Source organism: Podarcis bocagei, assembly GCF_964188305.1.
Source record: "Podarcis bocagei genome assembly, chromosome: 2".
NCBI classification, from domain to species: Eukaryota; Metazoa; Chordata; class Lepidosauria; order Squamata; family Lacertidae; genus Podarcis; species Podarcis bocagei.
Genome location: NC_138126.1, coordinates 11,411,505 through 11,428,813, shown reverse-complemented (window position 1 = coordinate 11,428,813; position 17,309 = coordinate 11,411,505). Strand labels below are relative to the sequence as shown.

The 17,309-nt window shown below is 46.1% G+C and overlaps 2 protein-coding genes across 2 annotated transcripts; one reads left to right on the top strand and one right to left on the bottom strand.

Annotated features, from left to right (window-relative positions):
• Window positions 1-334: 334 nt before the first annotated feature.
• LOC308580807 (uncharacterized protein) lies at window positions 335-10,462 on the bottom strand. The gene is made up of 4 exons (XM_081182995.1): window positions 10,445-10,462; window positions 5,050-5,789; window positions 3,810-3,939; window positions 335-1,786 (listed from the first exon to the last, which is right to left on the bottom strand). The coding sequence occupies exons 2-4, from the start codon at window positions 5,782-5,784 to the stop codon at window positions 1,197-1,199; spliced, it is 1,455 nt and encodes a 484-aa protein (XP_081039121.1). The 5' UTR covers window positions 5,785-5,789; window positions 10,445-10,462; the 3' UTR covers window positions 335-1,196.
• LOC308580760 (uncharacterized protein) lies at window positions 7,128-12,858 on the top strand. The gene is made up of 3 exons (XM_081182907.1): window positions 7,128-8,820; window positions 10,259-10,385; window positions 12,035-12,858. The coding sequence occupies exons 1-3, from the start codon at window positions 8,179-8,181 to the stop codon at window positions 12,802-12,804; spliced, it is 1,539 nt and encodes a 512-aa protein (XP_081039033.1). The 5' UTR covers window positions 7,128-8,178; the 3' UTR covers window positions 12,805-12,858.
• Window positions 12,859-17,309: the final 4,451 nt, after the last annotated feature.

Below are 17,309 nucleotides of genomic sequence, written 5' to 3'. Positions count from 1 at the left end.
TTCTCCCATCTCTGTCTGTAAAGCAGCAAATCGCCTTTTTTTCTCTCCTCCTGACTGTTTCTGTTTCCTTTTTCAATCTTACTTATGCATTTCTTTCTAGAGTCTTGTGGAACTGAACAGTCGGAGGATCATTTATTATAGCATGAGCTTTTTTAGGGGGGGGACAAGTGAGGATAGTGGGACTGAGAGCTTGTGCCGGGGGGAAATAGATGCCACAATATTCTGAATTTGCTGCGAGAGAGAACATGACACCCCTCTGGAAATTGTTTTTATTTTATTTTTGTTTGTTTGTTTGCATATTTATTTATTTATTATCATTACAGTGGTACCTTGGGTTACATATGCTTCAGGTTACATACACTTCAGGTTACAGACTCTTCTAACCCAGAAATATTACCTCAGGTTAAGAACTTGGCTTCAGGATGAGAACAGAAATCATGCGGTGGCGGCAGCGGGAGGCCCCATTAGCTAAAGTGGTGCTTCAGGTTAAGAACATTTTCAGGTTAAGAATGGACCTCCGGAATGAATTAAGTACTTAACCCGAGGTACCACTGTATTACTATTATTATGAATTTATTTGTTGTTGTTTAGTCGTTTAGTCATGTCCTACTCTTTGTGACCCCATGGACCAGAGACACACCAAGCACTCCTGTCTTCCACTGCCTCCTGCAGTTTGGTCAGACTCATGTCCAGGCCGAATGATGGGTGTGGAGACGCTCCTTCAGGTATACAGGGCCGAGGCCGTTGAGGGCTTTCAAGGTCAGCACCAACACTTGGAATTGTGCTTGGAAACATGCTGGGAGCCAATGTAGGTCTTTCAGGACCAGTGTCTACAAATAAGTCTACAAATGGCAGCAACTGAGCTTTAATTTACACATTACAAAGCATTGTGTGGGTGATGTTTCAAGGCCCTGCCCTCTTCAATAAGACAGATCCTTCTAACGGGTTCCAGGATTTCATTGGAATGTTATTGTTCTGTTGAAAACTTCAGCAAAGAAAGCTTTTTTTCTTTAAGTCATCTTTATTAAGCACACCAGAAATCTTGATTCAACGTACAAAATTTTGCTAGGAAACAAGAGCAAACCACAGACTACTGTGGACCCCTCCTTGAAGAAATATACCCCGCTTGTCACGCAAAAAAGACTGCTCACTGTCTAGTCGCAAGAATGCCCTTTTCTATGGGCATTTTCCTGGTTTCAGCAATTCCCCCCTGTGCAGAGTCTCTGGTGACTAGCAACCTGCAATCGCCCGCTAAACGTTCTCCCGCAGGCCACGCATTTGTAGGATTTGTCTCCTGTGTGGGTTTTCTGATGCCTAGTAAGGTCTGAGCTGGCGCTAAAGCTCCTCCCACAATCGGGGCAAATGTAGGGCTTCTCCCCTGTGTGGATTCTCTGATGTCTTACAAGGTCCGACCGCCAACCAAAGCTCTTCCCGCACGCCAGACACTTGTAGGGCTTCTCTCCTGTGTGGACCCTTTCGTGGGATATGAGGTGCGAGCTCTGATTGAAGCGTTTCCCGCAGTCTGTGCAGGCGAACGGCTTCTCCCCGGTGTGCGTCCTTTCATGCTTGATGAGATCCGAGCCGTACAGAAAGCTTTTCCCGCACTCCGGGCACTTGTACGGCTTCTCTCCTGCGCGGGTTCTCCCTCTGCTTTCAAGGAATTCCCCCGCATGGCTCTGGATCTGCACAGCGTTGATTTGAGCTTCCCACAAAGAGCTCTCAATGGGTTCTGGTTGCCTTTGCTTTTCTGCACAATTCTTCTCTGGCTTTTCTTCGGGGTCAACACCTGCAATGTATTTTTTAAAGGGTGAAATGAGTAACAGACTGGACAGGAGTAGACAAACTGAAACTCAGCCTAGTGAGGATGATGAGGATGATGAGGATGATGATGATAATGATGATAATAATAATAATAATTTAAAGGTCAGCACCAACACTTTGTGTGTTTTTTATTGTATTTTTTTATTAAAATAATTCAACATTAATACAGTGGTACCTCGGGTTAAGTACTTAATTCGTTCCGGAGGTCCACTCTTAACCTGAAACTGTTCTTAACCTGAAGCACCACTTTAGCTAATGGGGCCTCCTGCTGCCACCGCACTGCTGCCGTGCGATTTCTGTTCTCATCCTGAGGCAAAGTTCTTAACCAAAGGTACTATTTCTGAGTTAGCGGAGTCTGTAACCTGAAGCGTCTGTAACCTGAAGCGTCTGTAACCCGAGGTACCACTGTACATACATATTACGAATATACAAACAAACATACATTTCATACAGTCCTTACAACTATTCATACATACCCACACTCAATTCCACACATTTTCCCACCACCATCCCTCACCCCACCCTTGTGTTAAGACTTCCAATTTACTCAATTGCAATTTCTTTCCACTTCTATTACTTTCTTTCACACACTTTTAAACCAACTTTCTGCTTCTTTTTCCATTACACATTGTTATCCATCTTATTTAGTATTTCAGTATTTATAACGGAACTTATTTATTCTAATAGGAGTTCTGATTTTTCAATATGATTTTGCAAATATGCTTTAAACACCAAATTATTGGAGTATTACAATATATCCAAAACAATGGGGGAAATCGGATGGATCCCAAAAGAGAAGATAGACAAGGACTGGAAGGTGTTTAAAGGAGCACCAACACTTTGAATTGTGCTTGGAAACGTACTGGGAACCAATGTAGGTCTTTCAGGACCGGTGTTATGTGGTCTCGGTGGCCACTCCCAGTCTCCAGTCTGGCTGTTGTATTCTGGATTACTTGTAGTTTCCGGGTCACCTTCAAAGGTAGCCCCACGTAGAGCGCATTGCAGTAGTCCAAGCGAGAGATAACCAGAGCATGCACCACTCTGGAGAGACAGTCCACGGGCAGGTAGGGTCTCAGCCTGTGTACCAGATGGAGCTGGTACACAGCTGCCCTGGACACGGATTTAACCTATGCCTCCATGGACAGCTGTGAGTCCAAAATGACTCCCAGGCTGCGCACCTGGTCCTTCAGGGGCATTTACAGTCTGTAGAACCATAGCTCAGAGGAATAAGGTCCCAGATTCAATACTCAGCATCTCCAGTTAGGGCTGGGAAGGTCCCCTACTGGAATCCCACTCCCAGCTGCTGCCAGTCAGTGTATACAGTACTTAGCTTGGTGGACCAATGATTTGACTCAGTATAAGGAAGCTTCCTATGTTCCTGTGTAAGACAGAGGTGTTTGGTTTGTCTAAACTGGAAGGTGGTGCTCTGCCTATTTTGGACAAGCTCAATTTGCCATGAAATGCCAGGTCCATATGGTTACGAATATATAACAATATTATAGAGGTGCTGTTAGACTCTGTGCTACTGTTTAAAGCAGAGCAGGGCACCTCCAACTGCACAGGTGGCCCATATAGGTATTGAACCCCCAAACCTGGGGTTATCAGCACCATGTGATAACAATTCGAACCGTTGGTGCTGACCTTTAAAGCCCTAAACGGCCTCGGCCCAGTATACCTGAAGGAGCGTCTCCACCCTCATCGTTCAACCCACACTGAGGTCCAGCTCCGAGGGCCTTCTGGCAGTTCCCTCCCTGCAAGAAGTGAGGTTGCAGGGAACCAGGCAGAGGGCCTTCTCGGTGGTGGCGCCCATCCTGTGGAAAACCCTCCCATCAGATGTCAAGGAGATTAGAAAACATCTGTAGGGAAGTTTTTAATGTATGATGTTTAATTATGTTTCCGTATATGGTGGAAGCCACCCAGATAGGCTGGGGCAAGGCAGTCAGATGGGTTGGGTACAAATAAAATTACTAATAATAATAGTGCCTGACCTTGTTGCATGCTGCCCTCGGTACACTCCTGCGTGGCTTCCCCAAAGAGGCGTCCTTTTTGCTCAAGGCACGGCGGGACCTCCTCCTTCTCGGGGAAGTCCACCACGACTTCCTTGTAGGGCTCCAGTTTCTGAAAGAGCAGAGAGGGTCTCTTGCTTATTTAGTTCATAAAATCCATATGCCGCTTACAAAAGATAAAGCAGCAAAATCAAGAAAAAATTACAACCCTGCTTTAAAACATACTTAAAACACCGAGAAGGCCCTCTGCCTGGGTCGAGGCCATTTAGGGCTTTAAAGGTCAGCACCAACACTTTGAATTGTGCTTGGAAATATATTGGGAGCCAATGTAGATCTTTTAGGAGCAGTGTTATATGGTCTCAGCGGCCGCTCCCAGTCACCAGTCTGGCAGCTGCATTCTGGATTAGTTGTCGTTTCTGGGTCACCTTCAAAGGTAGCCCCATGTAGAGCGCATTGCAGTAGTCCAAGCGGGAGATAACTAGAGCATACATTCTTTCCCATGGGTGTTGGGGTAAACAGCAAGACAGGCTGTGCAATCTTCGCGGTGCTTATTTGCAGAACAATTTGCTTTAAGCTACGGAACTCAGTCTCACAGGAGACATTAATAGTCACCAACTTGGATGGCTTTAAAAAGGATTAGACAGATTCATGGAGGAGAAAGCTATCAGTTTGCTCTGCAATCCCTCCTGCAAAGCAAATTCAAGTAAGTTTTGAGGGGGTTTTAAAAGAAGAAATACTGTCATTTTACACTAAGCGATGTTTTCTGGCAGAATATTACGAACTTCTTTTCTGGAACAGTTTTGCTGATTACTGTTCACAATTGTCAAACGATTAGATACGACATACCGAAGAAAGAAGAAACAGATGTAAAGGTGAATTAGATAACCAAGAGCCGTGTGGTGAATGTGGTGGAAGTCTTTTATAATATTTTAACTAGGATTTATATATTGTAATGTTTGAAGTATGAATTTGGAATTATTATGAAAAGTATTTTTTCTCTTCATTCTTTTTCTCTTTTCTTTCCTTCTTTTATTTTTTGTCTTTCTTCTTTTCTAGTCTGCATTCTGGAAAATTATGTATGTTTTTATGTATGGTTATGTATTGTTTCTATTTCCTTTTTTCTTTTCCTTCTTTTGTAACATCTAATAAAAATTTTTAAAAAATTTAAAAAGAGAGAAAGAAAGAAGAAACAGGACATTAAGCTTATCCTCTGGCTCCTCACCTGTCGCTCCAGCCTCTCAGCGTTGAGCTGCCTCCTCAAGAAATCCTCTGCCAGGCCTGCTGCTTGGGAGCTGCTCAATGGTTCCTCTCCGCGGACCCAGCCCTGCATCTCCTGGGGGAGGATGCTCAGAAACTGCTCCAGGACCACCAGCTCCAGGACCTGCTCCTTGGACCGTCTCTCTGGCTCCAGCCACAGACGGCACAGCTGCCGGAGTCGCCAGCATGCCTCCTGCGGCCCCGTGGCCTCCTCATAGAGGAAGCGCCTGAACCGCTGGCGCTTGGCCTCTGTCCTGGCAAAATCCCCCTCGTCCCGTTGGCCACTGGCCGCCATTTGAACGCAGCCTGGATGGGCTTTTCCGCCGGGCCTTGGCAAGAGCCACCTCCCTCTCTCCTCCAGAAGCCACGGGCTGCGCCCAGCAGTGCCCACCAACGCCTTGCCGTTGTCCACCTGCAGGGTGGATTCCCCCAGCTGTGGCTCCATCTGTCCACAGCGAGGGAACTGCACAGCCTTCAGGAAGTCCTGCCACTGGGCATCCCAGCAAACCGGCTCCCGCTTCATCTGCTGCGGAGCAGCCCACCAAAGGAACTCCTTCAGACTCTTGGCCTCAACGGTGTGAGGGATTCCTCCTGCTCCTTCTCGTTGGCCAGGGCCTGCCGAGTCCAGCTTCTCCATTTTGATTCCTGGGACCTTGAAACTTGGGCAGACGAGCCGTGTTCTCCGTTCCTCCATGGCCATTTCTCCTGCTCAAGTCGGAGAGCAATAAAATAGGTTACAGATCAGTAAGAAGTTTCCTGATGAATTGTTTGGGAGTCATTTTGGACTCCCAGCTGTCCATGGAGGAGCAGGTTAATTCTGTGTCCAGGGTGGCTGTCTACCAGCTCCATCTGGTACGCAGGCTGAGACCCTATCTGCCCATGGACTGTCCTGCCAGAATGGTGCAAATTGTTCTGCAAATAAGCACCGCAAAGATTGCACAGCCTGTGTTGCTGTTTACCCCAACACCCATGGGAAAGAATGTATGCTCTAGTTATCTCCCGCTTGGACTACTTGCAATGCGCTCTCCGTGGGGCTACCTTTGAAGGTGACCCGGAAACTGCAACTAATCCAGAATGCGGCAGCTAGACTGGTGACTGGGAGTGGCCGCCGGGACTATATAACACCAGTCCTGAGAGATCTGCATTGGCTTCCAGTACGTTTCTGAGCACAATTCAAACCATTGGTGCTGACCTTTAAAGCCCTAAACAGCCTCGGTCCTGTATACCTGAAGGAGTGTCTCCACCCCCATCGTTCAGCCTGGACACTGAGATCCAGTGCCGAGGGCCTTCTGGTGGTTCCCTCATTGCGAGAAGTGAGATTACAGGGAAGCAGGCAGAGGGACTTCTCGGTAGTGGCGCCCGCCATATGGAACGCCCTCCCACCGGATGTGAAGGAAATAAGCAGCTATCTCTTTAAAAGACATCTGAAGGCAGCCCTGTTTAGGGAAGTTTTTAATATTTAATGCTGTATTGTTTTTAACACTTGATTGGAAGCCCCCAGAGTGGCTGGGGAAACTCAACCAGATGGGCAGGGTATAAATAATAAATTATTATAATAAATTATTGTCATTTGCCTCCTACGCAGTAGAGGTTACTGACATTTTTAGATCTGTGGCCACTGGGACTTTTTATTTTTATTTTTGCCTTTAATGATAGTACAGTAACTCAAATTTATTCAAAATCGCCTGGTTTTAATTTGCGCTAATTTTTCAAGTATTTTCAGGTATTGAAATCTCTCTCAGATCACTCTGGGAGTTTTGAGCAAGTGCCATTTTGAGTATCCCAGGTCATCTGCCCACAGCCCCTGTCGAGACTCAGAAAAAGAAATGTGCATCCTCACATTTCATTTTTCAAAATGATCTAGAGAAAAGTTGGCTCTGGTAGAATGAATCTGAGCCCGGCTACTATTTTTAAATGGTTTCCCCTCCCTATTTTGCATTGCATCGCATGAATTAATTCCCTTCCACCACGCCACTATGAATGATTCTAGCTTTCAGCTTATGGCTTCAATCACCCACCTGTCTGTCTTCTGCAGGAGTCTAATGCCAGGAGGAGGGCGGGGCTTAGACCCAGGAAGTTGTCCTCATTGTTTACTTCCCCCACCCAAATTTCCTGGGCCGCTCTAAGAAACGGAGCTCGGTGGATTTAACCCTTTGAAGGAGCAAAGACCGGACCCAGAAGCTAACAGAACAATTTGCAGTAGGACCAGCAGCCTCCCAAGCAGCGAGCTATTTTTGCAATGGTTTTTATTGCTGCAGGAGAGCAGCAAGGGGCATAGATCAGTGGCAGAGCGTCTGCTTTGCATGTATCCCCGGCATCTCTAGGTAGGGCTGCAAAACTACGGAGCTGCTGCCAGTCCGTGCTGGCAATATAGAGGTAGATGGCTGGTTAATGGTTAAATCAACAGCCGCGGCTCAATTCCTAGCGAGGCAAGAAAAAATGTGAGGGGAGGAGTGGGGCGGGACAGAGGACAGCCTTCCATGCATTTCCGTGCCCGGCTTTGCAGCTAAAATGCCGCCTGGCTGAGATTTATTTTTTGCATTCCCAGGAGGTTGGTGCATGGGGTGCAAATGAATGAGGTGCGTGTTCAGAAAGTGCTGCCTAGTGGGTAGAGCATGTGCTCCCTGGCATGCAGAAAATTCCTAGGTTCAATCGCCAGGGCTGGGAGAGAGACTCCCTGCCTGAAACTCTGGACAGCTGCTACCAGTCAGAGTTGACAGTAATAAGCCAGTAGCCCGACTCGGTATAAGGCAGCTTCCGAAGTTCCTGAGAGTAGCAGGCACCCCCTCTTTCTGAATTGTATCAGAAAGGAGTCCCCGTTCCCCCTGCATAGAATTCATAGAATTGTAGTTGGAAAGGCCCCGAGGGTCATCTAGTCCAACCCAACTCGAACCCATGACCCTGAGATCAAGAGTCATGCCTTGGAATGTGGGTGACCCCTTTCCAAGTTCACGGTGAGCTCCGGCCCCTCTTTTTCTAGAAAAATAGCTCTGGGTGGAAGCCCAGGGTCAGGCCCATCGTCCTCATCTGCCCTCTGCCCCACTGCACACTAGTGAGGGAAAGAGCTGCGTTCGAATCCTCCCTGCAAGCGGAAATGGCTCTAGCAGGAGTCGGGGAACCCTCAGCCTCCTGCCTGCAGTTCCCAGCTGCGTTAGAGCAGTGGCTTCAGATGGGCTTGACCCCTGAGAGCGAGGAAGAAGGCCAAGCGGGCGCCATGGGGCAGTTTCTGAGATGGACCGTGGAACAGATGAAGCAGGAACCGACCCAGGGGGTGTTGTCTCGGCACTGGGAAGCCCAGTGGCAGGCTTTCCTGAAGGCCTCGCGGTTCCCTGGGTCAGACCGGGGAGACCCACAGACTGTGCTGTGGGGTGGCGGCAAAATCTTCCTTCCCCATCGTTCCATTGGCAGGCAGATTATGGCAGAGCAGGGGGCTGGCTCCCCAGCTGCCCTCGGTGCAGAGGCCCAGCGCCAGAGCTTCCGCCGGTTCCGCTACCAGGAGGCTGAGGGCCCCCATGAGGTCTGCAGCCGCCTCTGGTACCTGTGCCACCGGTGGCTGAAGCCGGAGAGGCACACCAAGGAGCAGATCCTGGAACTGGTGATCCTGGAGCAGTTCCTGGCCGTCCTGCCACCGGAGATGCGGAGCTGGGTCCAGGAAGGAGGCCCGGAGACCTGTTCCCAGGCGGTGGCCCTGGCGGAGGAGCTAGTTCTGGGGCGAAGAGAGGCGGAGGAAGAACAGGTGAGGGAGGGTGTCTGAACAGCTTGGGATAGCTCTGCTGGTAGAACATGAAATTGTTGATATCAGGGTTGTGGGTTCGAGTCCCACCTGGGCAACCGATTCCTGCATTGCAGGGGGTTGGACTAGATGACCCTTGAGGTTTCCTTCCAACTCTACAATCCTATGAAAAGCTATACATATAGGGTGGAATTCAACTTAGCGCTAAGTGGGATGTGTATGTACGGAACAAAGTCTGTTCACACAGCAGAACTCCCCCCCCCCCATTCTCCTACAAGTTCCCTCAACCCTCCAGAGCAGATTTGGGTGGTGAAATATACTCGGAGTCGAGTGTGGATTTCATGCTCTTTATTCAGCTCATAGCAGTGAGGAGGAATGGAAGTTCCTCCGAAATGTCTGCTTTATATACATTATTTACACAATGGGCCCCACGTGATTGGCTAATTCCGGGATTCTCCTGTAGGCCAATCAGGTTGCGGATTCACTTCCACCTGGAGTTGGATTGGGTGGCTCCTGCGGACCAATCAGACTGCTGCATTCTGGATCCTATTGTTCTAGGACCAATCAGACTGCTGCATTCTGGATCCTATTGTTCTAGGACCAATCAGACTGCTGCATCCTGGATCCTATTGTTCTAGGACCAATCAGACTGCTGCAGTTTGGATCCTATTCAACTCAGTACACAACACCGGGCTTGTGGGGGGCAGGGGCAGGGGCAGCCCTGTTGTGTGAGTGGACCTTGTTCTATATACACAACTTACTTGAATCTCTGCCCAGATATTTATCGTTGTATTATTTATTTTTTTGTATCTAATATGTACTTCTACAAATCAATTGTTTAACGCAGGCTTCGTCAACCTTGGCCCTCCAGATGTTTTTGGCCTACAACTCCCATGATCCCTAGCTAGCAGGACCAGTGGTCAGGGATAATGGGAATTGTAGTCTCAAAACATCTTGAGGTTTAATGGTTTCATTGTTTTAATTGTCTTTTTCTTAGCTGCCTTGGGTGGTGTTATGTACTGAGTTGAATAGGATCCAAATTGCAGCAGTCTGATAGGTCCTAGAACAATAGGATTCAGAATGCAGCAGTCTGATTGGTCCTCGAACAGTAGGATTCAGAATGCAGCAGTCTGATTGGTCCGCAGGAACCACCCAATCCAACTCCAGGTGGACGTGATTGGCCTACAGGAGAATCCCGGAATTAGCCAATCATGTGGGGCCCATTGTGTAAATAATGTATATAAAGCAGACAGTTTGGGGAAACTTCCATTCCTCACTACTATGAGCTGAATAAAGAGCATGAAATCCACACTCAACTCCGAGTATGTTTCAGGTTGCAAAATAAGTTTTTTAAATTCAGTGAAGAAGCACAGACTGTGTTCAAGAGACCTTGAACAGAGACCTTTGCAAAACAAACTGAAAACGGTGACTACTATTTCAGGTGTCGGGCCTGTCCCAAGTCCTGAAATTTCCTGATGATGAAGAGGAACAGGCGTCATCTGAGTCTGGACAGGGGCTCCTCCGTGGGGAGATCAAACAGGAGAGCGGAGATTATGCCATTTCTCCGGGTCAGCATTTGTAGTGTGGTATTTCAAATATTTATTTCCTTTACCTGAAGGATATTTACCTTTCTCTTCAGCAAAAAAGGGTCCCCAGAGTGGCGAACAGAGATCTGTAATGGGAGAATCTGAAAGACAGTGCACAAAAGGAAGAGGGATTGGGAGGGAGGAGGAGATTGAGATTCCTAGTTGAGATTCCTGTATTGCAGGGGGTTGGACTAAATGACCCACAAGGTCCCTCCCAACTCTTAAGATTCTACGAATCTATGAAAAAAAACAATGACAGGCAGCCAAGCACTCCTGCATGATTGCAAAGGTTGCCAGAGTGTCCTACAAAGATCATTAACATTGCAGCCCCTGCCCTCAGGCTTACAGTCTGAAAGACATGGCACAAAAGGAAGAGGGTTTAGGAGGGAAGAGGACAACACACAACTTAGTTACAAAGCTGTTTTTAAGACTGGAAGGGGCCATAAAGTGCTGGTGTCTCAGCTGACCCAAAGGGATTCCTTTCTCTTCTCTTCTCTTCTCTTCTCTTCTTAGTTTTTTATTTATATTTTTCAAATTTATGCATTTCATTAGTTTTACAATCAATTTAACATTTCAAAATTGGACTTCTTTCCCCCTCTTTCTGCAGTTCCTTGTGTTTTTTTTTTAAATCTTCTGCATATCCAAATTCATTTAACTTGTTCCTTTAATTATCTACTGTAAATATATACTCTTATAAAACTGCAGGTTATTACAATAATCCTGCTAATGGTTTTATCTGTTTACAATTTATCTGTAAATATTCAATGAACCATTTCCATTCTTTTATAAAAAGTTTTTTAGCTTGATTTTTTCATTCTTCCACTTAGTTTCGCCATTTTTGCATATTCCATAAGTTTTAATAATAATAAACAATTTTATTTATACCCCACTCTCCCCAGCCAAGGGCGGCTAACAACCGATATAAAAACAAATTGATTGAAATACAACTTTAAAAAGAAAATTAAAACTTTAAAACATTAAAACATTAAAATGCAGCCTCATTTCAATGGAAACTCAAATCAAAAACGTTTTTTGGGGGATTAAAACGTCAAGTCTTCACCAAAGCCAACTATCCAGACTGGTCCTACATGAGCCAGAAAAAAGCCAGGGAAGTCCCCAAATAGGAGTTCCATCACAGGAGGAAAAAAGAAAGAGGGAGAGGGAATCAAGTTGATTCCAACCCAAAGGCCAGGTGGAACAACTCTTTCTTACAGGCCCTGCAGAAAGAAATCTCGCAGGGCCCTGGTCTCATGAGGCAGAGCTTTCCACCAGGCCGGAGCCAGTGTTGAGAAGGCCCTGGCTCTGATTGAGGCTAATCTGACTTCCTTAGGGCCCGGGACCTCTAGGGTGTTGCTATTTATGGACCTTAAGGTCCTCCGCGGGGCATACCAGGAGAGGCGGTCCCATAGGTACGAGGGTCCTAGCATCCATTCTCCCTTTACTGGGACTTCTGCTGTAGGTGGTTGGAATGGCTGTTGCCAGGAGAGACCAGGGGTTCTTTAGTTGCCATTCCTGCATTGCAGGGGGTTGGACTAGATGACCATTGGGTCCCTTCCGGCTCTACAATTCTGTGGCTCTGAACATATGCGCCCGCACACCTGTACATACTCATTTTATTCTTATTCCAACAGATGATGCTTGGGGGACTGAGAAGGATTGGGAATCGCATGAGGTGTGGTCGGGAGGAATTAAGAGCGGAGAGGAGGAAGCTGACACTGAGAACCGAGAAGACATCCTCGAGGGGGTGAATCGAATGGAGATGTGGGACCAGAGACCCGTAGGCAGCCAGCTAAGCCAGTTTGGAGCGTTCTACGAGCTCTTGGCCCATCAGAAACCGCGGCTGGAGAAGAAGCAGAGCACCTGCGGTGTTTGCGGAAAAGGCTTCAGCCGCAAGTCAAACCTTCTCCGACATCAGAGAATCCACACGGGAGAGGAGCCCTACAAGTGCCCGGATTGTGGGAAGAGGTTCCGCTGGAGCACAAGCCTCATTGCGCACCAGAAGATCCACACGGGGGGAAAGCCCCATGAGCGCGGAAAGAGCTTTGACCACAGCCAGAATTTTGCACGGCACCAGAGGCTCCACCGTGGGAAGAAGCCACACAAGTGTGTCGATTGTGGGAAAAGTTTCAGGCGGAGCTCGAATCTGGCTATTCATCAGACGATCCATGCAGGGAAAGAACCTTTCAAGTGTGTGGACTGTGGGAAAAGCTTCAGCTACAAGTCAAGTCTCAGCCGGCACCAGAGGGTCCATGCAAGGGACGAAAGATTCAAGTGTCCGCTCTGCTGGGCAAGCTTTGCTTTCGAATCCAGCCTCACTAGACATCAGAACATCCACTGCGGGAAAAGTTTCAGCGACGGGCAGGACCTTCTTGCACATCAGATCATTCCCGCCGGCACATAAGCAGCCAGACTCTGTTCTAAGAGGCTGGAGTAAAATAAAATATTTTTGCCTTAAGGGTGGCGGAAATGTTTTGGTTTTTTTCAAAAAAATATTGATTTTCACATTTATCACATAAAAAAAGAAAGAAAAAGGAAGGAAAACATTACAATACACAAAAACAACATAGAAAAGACACACAAAAAATATTTTTTTACTTCCAAATCCTAATTTCATTTCATTGATAACTGACTTCCCCTCTAACTGAATTTCATTACATCTCCTGTTTTAGCAGTTCTCCAAATTGATATTTCTAATAATATTATCTTCTTACATTTACTAACTTCTTCTCCTTTATTAAAATTTTAATCCTTAATGTTTATTAACAACATATTCTTATTCTACCCCTAAGCCTAATTCTTACTTCCAAGAAATTTCTCTCAATCTTATGTTAGAATATTTAGCCAAATATTCTTTAAAATTCTTCCAGTCTTCTTGTGTCTCCTCTTCTTTCTGATCACAAATTCTTCCAGTCGGGTTGGCCAGCTCCAAAAAGTCCATCATCATCTGCCAATCTTCTATTGTTGGTATCTCTTGCGATTTCCAATTTTTGGCTAATAAAAGTCTTGCCGCTGTAGTGGCAAACAAAAACAGTCTGACATCTTTTTTGGGCAATTCCAATCCTTGGGTGGTGGAAATGGTTTTGATACGCTAAGTCACATATTCTCCCTTTGTGACCCGGATGCAAAAAGAAAGCAGAACAGAAGTGCGCACACAAATTTGTATTGTGAAGTGCGGGATCCAATCCCTCTTTGTTTTCTCCCAAGCAAGCAGCATTGCCTTGCCCTATTAGGGCCACTCTGCTCTCTTTATTTAGGAAAGACAACAAATATTGAGCAGACAAACAAACAAACAAACAAACAAACAAACGGTGCAGGGAATCTTCCATTCTACACCTAGAAAAGCTGTAAATTAAAACAACTTGCAAACATTTATACATCATAGAATCATAGAGTGGAAAAGACCACAAGGGCCATCGAGTCCAACCCCCTGCCAAGCAGGAAACACCATCAGAGCACTCCTGACATATGGTTGTCAAGCCTCTGCTTAAAGACCTCCAAAAAAGGAGACTCCACCACACTCCTTGGCAGCAAATTCCACTGTCGAACAGCTCTTACTGTCAGGAAGTTCTTCCTAATGTTTAGGTGGAATCTTCTTTCTTGTAGTTTGGATCCATTGCTCCGTGTCCGCTTCTCTGGAGCAGCAGTAAACAACCTTTCTCCCTCCTCTATGTGACATCCTTTTATATATTTGAACATGGCTATCATATCACCCCTTAACCTCCTCTTCTCCAGGCTAAACATGCCCAGCTCCCTTAGCCGTTCCTCATAAGGCATCGTTTCCAGGCCTTTGACCATTTTGGTTGCCCTCCTCTGGACACGTTCCAGTTTGTCAGTGTCCTTCTTGAACTGTGGTGCCCAGAACTGGACACAGTACTCCAGGTGAGGTCTGACCAGAGCAGAATACAGTGGCACTATTACTTCCCTTGATCTAGATGCTATACTCCTATTGATGCAGCCCAGAATTGCATTGGCTTTTTTAGCTGCCGCATCACACTGTTGGCTCATGTCAAGTTTGTGGTCAACCAAGACTCCTAGATCCTTTTCACATGTACTGCTCTCAAGCCAGGTGTCACCCATCTTGTATTTGTGCCTCTCATTTTTTTTTGCCCAAGTGCAATACTTTACATTTCTCCCTGTTAAAATTCATCTTGTTTGTTTTTGCCCAGTTCTCTAATCTGTCAAGGTCGTTTTGAAGTGTGATCCTGTCCTCTGGGGTGTTAGCCACCCCTCCCAGTTTGGTGTCATCTGCAAATTTGATCAGGATGCCCTTGAGTCCATCATCCAAGTCGTTTATAAAGATGTTGAATAAGATCGGGCCCAAGACAGAATCCTGTGGCACCCCACTAGTCACTCTTCTCCAGGATGAAGAGGAACCATTGATGAGCACCCTTTGGGTTCGGTCAGTCAGCCAGTTACAAATCCACTGAGTGGTAGCAGAGTCAAGACCGCATTTTACCAGCTTCTTTACAAGAATATCATGGGGCACCTTGTCAAACTGCCTGTTTCACTAATTTAGGGAAAGGGCACAGAACTGTGTGGGGTTGTGGGTACGACATGACTGGGGTCCACAACCAGATAATCTGTTTCAACACTACAAGGCTCCCATTTGCTGCTGGAACATCAGCTCCATGTGCCCTGGGAATGTCACTGCCCCCATTCTCCATTTGGGTTCCATCCCACACCAATGTGATGGGTTCCCAGCAGTGAGAAGTTCCCGGGGCAATGCCACCCTTTGGGAAGAGGAATTGCTGGAGAATCAGGGTGTGTTGCAATATTTTGTTTAGTTGAGTGATTGTCCCTTCCTAGCCCGCAGAACTGAACCTATACACACCAGGACCAGCTTTTCAGAGCACGGAGATACACTTGACTCCCAAGTTTCTACAGTTCAGACGGCCTTTAAGTAGTGGAAACGTTGATAGCCATATCTCAGTGGAGCAATTTTACACGGAAGCACAATTTAATGAATTGGCGTTGCTTCCCTCGAAATCCCAGTTAGGCTTAGGGAGGAAAGCTTCCATCCCTAAGTGTTGTGTTTGGGGTAGGGACTGGGGCAGCAACACCAAGCCTGTGCGTTGGATCCAAAGGTTTGTAGCTTGCTGGTAAATTATCTGCTTTGCATGGTTGAGTCCTCAGTATTTCCAGGTAGGGCTGGATACATCCCTTGCCTGAAAACCAGGTTAGCCACTGTCAATTGCTGTAGACAAAGCTGGACTAGACAAGCTTTTGTTGTTGTCGTCGTTTAGTCGTGTCCGACACTTCGTGACCCCATGGACCAGAGCACGCCAGGCACTCCTGTCTTCCACTGCCTCCTGCAGCTTGGTCAGACTCATGCTGGTAGCTTCGAGAAAACTGTCCAACTATCTCGTCCTCTGTCGTCCCCTTCTCCTTGGGCCCTCCATCTTTCCCAACTTCAGGGTCTTTTCCAGGGAGTCTTCTCTTCTCATGAGGTGACCAAAGTACTGGAGCCTCAGCTTCAGGATCTGTCCTTCCAGTGAGCACTCAGGGCTGATTTCCTTAAGAATGGATACGTTTGATCTTCTTGCAGTCCATGGGACTCTCAAGAGTCTCCTCCAGCACCATAATTCAAAAGCATCCATTCTTCGGCGATCAGCCTTCTTTATGGTCCAGCTCTCACTTCCATACATCACTACTGGGAAAGCCATGGCTTTACCTATACGGACCTTTGTTGGCAAGGTGATGTCTCTGCTTTTTAAGATGCTGTCTAGGTTTGCCATCACCTTTCTCCCAAGGTGCAGGCGTCTTTTCATTTCGTGACTGCTGTCACCATCTGCAGTGATCATGGAGCCCAAGAAAGTAAAATCTCTTACTGCCTCCATTTCTTCCCCTTCTATTTGCCAGGAGGTGATGGGACCAGTGGCCATGATCTTCGTTTTTTTGATGTTGCGCTTCAGACCATATTTTGCGCTCTCCTCTTTCACCCTCAATAAAGGGTTCTTTAATTCCTCCTCACTTTCTGCCATCAAGGTTGTGTCATCTGCATATCTGAGGTTGTTAATATTTCTTCCAGCAATCTTAATTGCGGCTAGGGGTTCATCCAGCCCAGCCTTTCGCATGATGAATTCTGCATATAAGTTAAATAAGCAGGGAGACAATATACAGCCTTGTTGTACTCCTTTCCCAATTTTGAACCAATCAGCATAGTACGGCATTTCATTAAAGATACATCCACGAATACATTTTAAAAGGATAGCTTCATGGAGAAAGAGGTACACAGGAATGGCAACAGGCACGTTACATTAAGATGATGCATTAAAAAGGCACACATTATATTACATTCAATGATACGTGAAAAGACACAGTAAGATGGCATATTCCCAACAATGCGTTCTTTAAGGCACAGTTTATTATTGTTGTGGGACTTTGGGTAGGATGATATCATTAGGATCATTTTTCCTTTATTCCCCTCTCTGACCCTGATTCTGTTATGACACCCCCCAACTTTGAATTGATATTTTATTGGAGGGGGGGGGGAATCAAATATAAAGCAGCAAAGTGATATGAAAAGAAAAAAAAGAACAAAACACGCAACCTTGTAATGAAGGGGACAATGACATTATATGAATATATTCAAAAAGACATAACCCATACATTCTTTTATAAATTCGATATTATTATCCTAATACTAATGTAAATATGAAGTGTTTATTACATTTTGTATAAATTCGTTCCAAATATTGTCATATTTATCCAAGCAGAGTCTACGGCTGTGAGCAGTCTGTTGCAAGTGTAATCATATTATCAATCCACTGATTTGCTATTTCTTATTGCAGATTAAAGGAGATCATGTCTTTACTCTTCCAGTTCATCAACATCAGCCTCTTGACTACCATTAGAGTGCGTAAAATCCATATTTGTTAACTTCCATATAGTAGGTATATAGTTCAG

Bases quoted from the DNA above. Each gene is read 5' to 3' on its own strand.
- LOC308580807 (XM_081182995.1), bottom strand. From the start codon at position 5,784: ATGGCCATGGAGGAACGGAGAACACGGCTCGTCTGCCCAAGTTTCAAG. The intron at 3,940-5,049 runs GTGAGGAGCCAG...CTGCTCTTTCAG, and splicing joins CTGAGAGGCTGGAGCGACAG to AAACTGGAGCCCTACAAGGA. The intron at 1,787-3,809 runs GTCAGGCACTAT...AATACATTGCAG, and splicing joins CGAGGGCAGCATGCAACAAG to GTGTTGACCCCGAAGAAAAG.
- LOC308580760 (XM_081182907.1), top strand. From the start codon at position 8,179: ATGGCTCTAGCAGGAGTCGGGGAACCCTCAGCCTCCTGCCTGCAGTTC. The intron at 8,821-10,258 runs GTGAGGGAGGGT...CTACTATTTCAG, and splicing joins GAGAGGCGGAGGAAGAACAG to GTGTCGGGCCTGTCCCAAGT. The intron at 10,386-12,034 runs GTCAGCATTTGT...TTATTCCAACAG, and splicing joins AGATTATGCCATTTCTCCGG to ATGATGCTTGGGGGACTGAG.